The sequence below is a fragment of the Eschrichtius robustus genome, chromosome 13 (genome assembly GCF_028021215.1).
Source record: "Eschrichtius robustus isolate mEscRob2 chromosome 13, mEscRob2.pri, whole genome shotgun sequence".
Taxonomy (NCBI): Eukaryota; Metazoa; Chordata; class Mammalia; order Artiodactyla; family Eschrichtiidae; genus Eschrichtius; species Eschrichtius robustus.
In genome coordinates, this window is record NC_090836.1 from 97,242,248 (window position 1) to 97,248,970 (window position 6,723).

At 57.7% G+C, this 6,723-nt stretch overlaps 1 protein-coding gene across 1 annotated transcript; it reads left to right on the top strand.

Moving 5' to 3' along the window:
- Positions 1-3,531: 3,531 nt before the first annotated feature.
- On the top strand, positions 3,532-6,397 carry LOC137774959 (DNA dC->dU-editing enzyme APOBEC-3G-like). Its single transcript, XM_068560497.1, has 5 exons — positions 3,532-3,625; positions 3,933-4,077; positions 5,200-5,479; positions 5,917-6,032; positions 6,305-6,397. Exons 1-5 carry the CDS (start codon positions 3,597-3,599, stop codon positions 6,317-6,319), a joined length of 585 nt encoding a protein of 194 aa, XP_068416598.1. The 5' UTR covers positions 3,532-3,596; the 3' UTR covers positions 6,320-6,397.
- The last annotated feature ends 326 nt before the right edge of the window (positions 6,398-6,723 follow it).

The following is a 6,723-nucleotide window of genomic DNA, read 5'->3' on the forward strand; positions in this document are numbered from 1 at the left end:
CACAGAGGACTCGGGCCTGGCTCAGTTGTGCCTGTCCCAGGGCCTTCTGCACTGCTTCCTGCCTGGGACTGATGGCTTATTTGCTTGGTTACAGCTGATGGTCCCACCTCAGGATGTCCTGTGGGACCTCAGGTACCACATATATGACAAAGATCAGGCCTGGCACACAACTGTGCCTGAGCAGACAGAGCTAACCATAGTCCTGACCCACAAGGAACACAAACACACACACACACACAGAGCGACTTGACAAAAAGGAAACCAATTCGAGTTCCCCAGACACACCCAAACTATCTCAGCTCTGACGAAGATCAGAGGATGTCGACACTTCCCAAGGGTGGTTTGTGGGAAGAAACTCATCATCAAATCTGCTCCTTTGGTTTTGGTTTCTGGGCTCCAACAGCAGCCCCTCCTCCCCGTCTCCCCACTCCATTCCTTGAAGTGACCCCAAAATCCACAAAGTATACGCCCTCTGGGCAAAGAGTGCAACCTCAGTGGACAGGTTGAAGGGCCCCCACCCCGGGCTGTCAGAGGGCAGGTTCCTGGCAGACCTGCCTCCATCACCCCAGGGCCCCCATTCCCAGGGGCCCATCTCCCCAGGCCCTGGTCTCAGAGTTTCGCCTATGACACAGGGACCTTGAGGTGCTGGGGACATGACACAGCCTGGGGACACTGCGGAGAGCCAGGCTGGGCACAGGCAGCCTGTCTTCCATCCTGCTCTAGGGAGCAAGGGGCACCCTCAGGAGGGCAGAGCTGGGACCTTGCACAGAGCAGCCTGGCCAGGACTCTAGAAACTTCAGGATCATTCACTCCAGTCCCTGAGGCACTCAGGCTGAGCAGCCCGGCCCCCTTCCCCAGGGTCCTTTGGCCCTGTCGGTCTCTCTGACCCCAGTCTGGGCTCCCCCGGGGGAATCCAGCCCTGTTCCCAGTTTTCCTGATGGGGGAACGGGGGAACGGGGCATATCCCAGCACAGTCTGCACGTGCTCAGAGGGCTACTCTCCCCACACGCACCCTCCCTCACTGGGGGGACCTAGGTCCTGTTTTCCCTTCTGGGACCTTCCCACACTTTGGTGGAGAACTCCAGCAGGGTGTAGGAATTTCCCCACATTTTTACTCTACTTGACAGAGGCAGACATGGGGGAGGGGCTGTCATTCCCCAGAAAGGACAGGACCTCTTTTCTTCTTTCTTCTTACCTGCTGGACTGAGGTGAGCTGCACGCTTTCATCTTATCATCATATCAGTGGTGTTGGGCGCTACTTTTGGATCCGAGTTCATCACTAGGTTCTATTGATGCCTTTACCAAACCATGTCTTCCCTGGCCTCAGGGAGACTGGTCCTTGGGCCCCTGCTGCCCCGAGGGCCTCGGGCTTTGGGGAGAGCATGTGGGAAGACGCTGGGGCAGGAGGAGAAGAGAGGGTGAGGCCCACCCAGGTCTGAGTTAGCAACTCCTCATCCTCTCGTCCCTTCTCGCTGTGACTCAGGTGACTCAAGACTTAAAACGTTTGGGAGAAGGTCAAACATTGTCACATGTGATGTCCCTCTAACCTTCACAGACCATGGATTCTCTTAGCCGCCTGTGTGCTGGTCCATCGCTGCCACACGGACCCCCCAGATGTGGAGACAAGCTGCTAGGCTGGCTTGTCTGCATTGAAGAGGGACAGCCGGGAATCAGCAGGGAGCAGAAGGTCCAGGGGTGACTGGCCAGGCTGGGGTATGGGGAGTGGGGAAGGAGGAGGTGTTGGAGAACATTCCAGAAGAGGACACCTCAGAGCTACTGGATGAGGAGCTAGACTGGCGGGGAAACCTCCCCTGGAGATGTGGGCGCATCTCCCTGCAGTGCAGCCCCTGCCTTGGTCTCCCCACAAAATGCTCCAGCACAGCCTTGAGGGGCAAGCGATGCAGGGCCGAGCCCAGTGAGATCTGGTGCTCCAGCTGCTGGAACCAGCTGGGAAGGGGCGGGGCAGGCTCAAGGGCTCAGTACTCCAAGGGTGCCCCAGGGCACAGGGGCTTAGCAGCAGGAGCCCCAGACTCCTCAGGTTACCCTCGGCCCCCAGCACCGGGCTTCCTGCTCCAGAGACCCTCCCTCAGAAATCTACGGGGACACAGGGGAACCAGAAGAACTTAGTGGGTTGAGTGACGAGGAGACTCTGTAGGGGTGCGGGAGGAGAGCTTGGTCTGGATCAGGACCACATCCCCCCTCCCTGGAAGGCAAGAGCTGGGGGATGGTTCTGGGGAGATTCTCAGGGACCCCAGCCGGGTCTCTGTAACCCCGGTCCTCGTAGAGACCCCGTCTCCTGCTCAGGAGGAATGGAGGCTGCTGGGTGTGCAGACTGTGACCCGGGAAGTGTGGGCGCTGCTCAGGACACCCCACACCCGTTGGGCAGTTCTCACCCAGAATCCACCTGCCACAAAGATGGGAGCTGAGCCACCACCCGGAGGACAGTGTCTGCTCTCCAGGGGACCAGGTCTAGAGGACAGAGGGGACAGAGGGGCCCCAGCCCAGGGTGGGGGCGGGGCGGAGGGCACCCTCCATGAGGAGGAGCACCCGCCCGAGAAGGAGGGGGACACCGTGCTGAGTTTCCTCCCTGAGGATGTGGGTCAGCAGCCTGGTCCCCAGTGCAGGCGGCCAGGCTGGGCCTCGGGGCGGGGCGGGCGGGTAGCCAGCTCCCCTGGGAGGAGCGCTGGGCCAGGGCAGGGGCTCTAAGAGGAGCAGGACGGGGAGTCAGTGGGACAGGGGGCAGCCCCTCAGGGACAAACAGGGCCAGCTAGGGCCAGGGTCACACTTGGGGCTGGAAGACACAGTCCCCACATTCCTCGGGCCTGGAGGGGGACAGGGAGAGCCTGGGCGGCCACGCTTTCTGAGGCCGAAGTACGTCCCACAGCCATGTGTCCCTGTGTGGTCCTGGTCCAGCCTGGCCCCTCCGGGAGCCTTTCTCTTCTCCTCTGTGTAATGGACTGAAAATGCTCCGTCCAGTCTGCTGGCCTTGCACGGGGGGCTCCTAAGGAGCGCTCGGCCCAGGTTTCTCCCCCTCCCTTCCCTTCCCCAAGGATGAAGGCTGCTGCCTGCCTGTCCGAGCAGCTTCTCCCCTCCCCAGAGAGCGCCCCGCAGGTCCCTCAGCCCAGCGGGCCCCAGGGAGCCTGCGCCAGGCCACGGCCCGTGCTGGCTGCTGCAGGAGACTCAGCGATGGGCCGCCATGGAGCTTGTCCTCCAGGGTACGGACACCTGTCCTTTCGTCTGTCCCCTCACCGCCTGCCTTGCTGGTCCCTGCTGCCCAGATGACCGCACCCTCCCAGACCTCACTGGCCCATGGTCAGTCCTGGTGGCATCCAAGTCGGGCCCTTGTCAGAACAGGGAAAAGGAAACTTAAACTTCTCCTTGAGGGTATGGCGTTTGGGCAGAGAAGTTCATAGGTGTCATGAGTGGCCAGAGTTCAGGAAGGGGTGAGGCCCAACTCTGCTGACACAGTGGTTTCCAGGCGCTCTGATTGTATATAAGGCTCCTGGTGCTTGAAGAGCTTCAGGGAGGAGACCACAGGCTGTGACCGAGAACAGAAACTGAAGACTCAGAGACAGGGACGGTGAAGAAACTGACTCATGGAGGCCAGCACAGCGCCCAGGACCGGGTACCACGCTACAGGGGAGCGGGGCAGCGGGAGCTAGGACAGGGGCGGGATGGTGGGGAGAGGCCGTGACCCAGTCCGACTTCGAGCAGAGGGCCAGGTCTTCATTGAGGCTCTGAGCATCTTGCATTGCTCCTGGGGGGAGCCCCTGAATTCCCTGGGAGCCCCCAGCAGGGGTCAGAGGGGGAGGACTCATGGCTCCAGCAGAGATGTGGGGTGCAGAAGGAAGGGGTGTGTGGGGAGGGGAGGAGCGCCGGGCAGTCCCAGAAGGAGCCCCGTGTCTTCGGGCTTCTCCCGCCTTTGACCGTAGATGCCTGTTGGATGAAAACACCTTCACTGAGAACTTCATGAATCAGATAAGGGCTCGTAAGACCTACCTGTGCTACAAGGTGGAGATCCTGGATGGTGACGCTTGGGTCCCTCTGGACGAGAACAAGGGCTTCGTGCACAACAAGGTGACTGACCCAGCCTGCCCGCAGCAGGCAGGGCCTCCCTATCGAGGGACACACAGGGTAGAAGGTTGTCAGTTGCACACAGGCTGTCCCACAAGCTCTCTCACCTCTGGTCCTGCTGTTGCTACCGCTGCTCTGCTTGGAATCAGGTGAGGACTCTTGCTGTGTGAATGGCAGCTTTGAGCTACATGTCAGAAGCCAGTCACAGCAATCCAGGGCCTGGCACCTCCAGCTCCATGTCACCCCAGGCTCTAGGACTCTGCTACTCCTCTCCTGCTGTGCCTCTGGGGAGGGGTTGGGACAGAGGGAAAGGCATCTGGACAAGGGCCCAGGTTCTTCCCCGGATTCTGCCCGGGGGAAGGCTCTAGCTAGAGAGCCCAACTTCTTCCTCAGTCACTATGGACTTGGGCGGGCCCGGCAGGACCCCTGCCCACTGCTTGAGAGATCTTGCCAAGGGCACTGATCCCTGCAACCCCACTGCCAGCTGTCCTTAGCCCAAGGACGCCCCTCAGCCTTGGGCTCAGCACAGGGTGAGGCCCAGAGTAGAAGCCTGTAGAAGTTTTGGTGCACATGTGGGGTGGGGTAGAGGAGGAGCTGGAGAGCAGGGTGAATCGCTCCAGGGAGGAAACACCCACTTCCATGGCAGGAGGCCAGCGTGGGAGCTCCCCTGGCCTCCTCTCTGCAGGGCTGGACTAGGTGAGGCTCCTGACGGCCCTACCTCGGGCACAAAAATAAGAGGTGCTCCAGAAAACTCAGAAATCAAGATGAGTAATATTTTAAGGCAATAGTTTAAAAATCAAAATTAACACAATTCTATGATGAACGAAACATCAACATTTGCACGAAGACTGATCAATTTCAGTGCTGTGCAGAGCCACAGGGAGCCGAGGGCCAATAACAAGTCACCACTGCTCACCGAGCTCTTTGTAAAACACTGATACTGCGTCTCTCATGGAGTTTTGCGTTACTTTGGATCATGTAAATGCTGCATTGAAATATCATTCACTTGGTGCTGAGGCTTGCCCCCGCTCTAGTTTAGCGCTGGAGGCCAGTGCCTCACCCACCTGCCTACTCTGGCCTCGTCCTCCCCCCAACCCCGTCCACTTTTCTTCCTCTTCTATGTAGGGTGCTAACCAACCGGGGCAGCCCTGCCATGCGGAGCTCTACTTCCTGGACCGGATCCGTTCTTGGAATCTGGACCGGGGGCTGCACTACAGGCTCACCTGTTTCATCTCCTGGACCCCCTGTCATACCTGTGCCCAGAACCTGGCTACATTCCTGGGGGAGAACAGCCACGTGAGCCTGCGCATCTTCGCCTCCCGCATCTACAGCCTCCCCGGTTACGGGGCTGGGCTGCGCACACTGCAGGCGGCTGGGGCCCAAATCGCCATCATGACCTCTAAGGGTCAGCATGGGTCTCCTGGGGGCGGGGCGGTGGCAGGGAGAGGCCTGCGGGAAGTTGCTAGAAAGCGGTGGGAAGGGTGGGAATCCCCGGTGGAGAGGCCTTTGTGTGCTGCCTGAGAGGTGACGCTAGACTCTGGAAGGAGTCTATGGGAAGAGAGAGTTCAGGGGAGCAGAGCTGGTTCGGGGAGGGGAAGAAGGGGGGTGGGTGGATATGCAAGAAGGACTGGGGGACTTCCAGAAAGAAGGAGAATTGGGCTGGCTCAAATTCCAGTTGCAAGAAAGAGTTGGAGGGGTAAGCTATTGAGTCCCCAGGAGGAAAGAGAGACGAGGAAGTGAAATTATGACGGGGAAAGTCTGTCCCGAAGAGTCAGTTCAGCCCTGTGGCCCCAACCCTTCCCCAGACTGGAACTCACCTTTCTCTCCCCTGTTCCATCTCAGAGTTTGAGCACTGCTGGGAAACCTTTGTGGACCACCAGGGAAGACCCTTTCAGCCCTGGGATGACCTGGAAGTAGTGAGTCAACATCTATGTGAGAAGCTGCAGGCGATTCTCCAGGTGAGGATTCCTCCCTGCTGCTTCCCTGGACCTCCTCCGTCCTCTCCTCTCCTCTCCTCTCCCTGTGCCTTTTTCCTCCTCTCAGAGCCTCCTTTGCGTGACCTGCTCCCTCCTGGGGCGCCAGCTCCATCCTTTCCTTCCCTTCTCATGTGGTCCCTCTACTTTCTCACTTGCTGTGTCCCTCCTTCCTTCCCCATCTTTGTAACACTCCCCAGACCTCCTCTCGGTTTTTGTTTCATCTTCCACTGTCTCACTCCCTGCTCCCGTCCTAGACGCAGCAAAACTGAAGGATGGACGTCAGCCTCTCTAAAGAAGTCAGGAGACCTCTGCTGAACAGCAGAAAAAACCAGTTTCTTTCGAGAAATGTAAACATGCCATTTGCTACCCTCTCCAGATTGATCCAAAGAAACCAGTGAAAGGCAAATGGCTCATAAGAAATAGTTTTAAAAAAAAACAATCTGGGTAGATTTACTTTTCATTCAAACCTATATTATGTTCCAAATCTACATCAGTAAGATTCTATTCAATATTATCAGAATAGTTTTCGATTTTTAGAGAAATGGATATTTTAATTGATTTTAAATCCAGAGCAATAAAATGAAATATTAAGAATCTTCCACGAAATTTTTTTCCTCAGTAAATGTATCATGAACTACAAGCAGTTTATTAAAAGTTACAAACATGCAGATGC

What these genes read in the sequence shown, in the direction of transcription:
- LOC137774959 (XM_068560497.1), top strand. Translation starts at nt 3,597, where the DNA reads ATGGAGGCCAGCACAGCGCCCAGGACCGG. An exon ending in AGCACAGCGCCCAGGACCGG is followed by an intron (nt 3,626 to 3,932) that starts GTACCACGCTAC and finishes CTTTGACCGTAG; the next exon opens with ATGCCTGTTGGATGAAAACA. An exon ending in CGCCATCATGACCTCTAAGG is followed by an intron (nt 5,480 to 5,916) that starts GTCAGCATGGGT and finishes GTTCCATCTCAG; the next exon opens with AGTTTGAGCACTGCTGGGAA.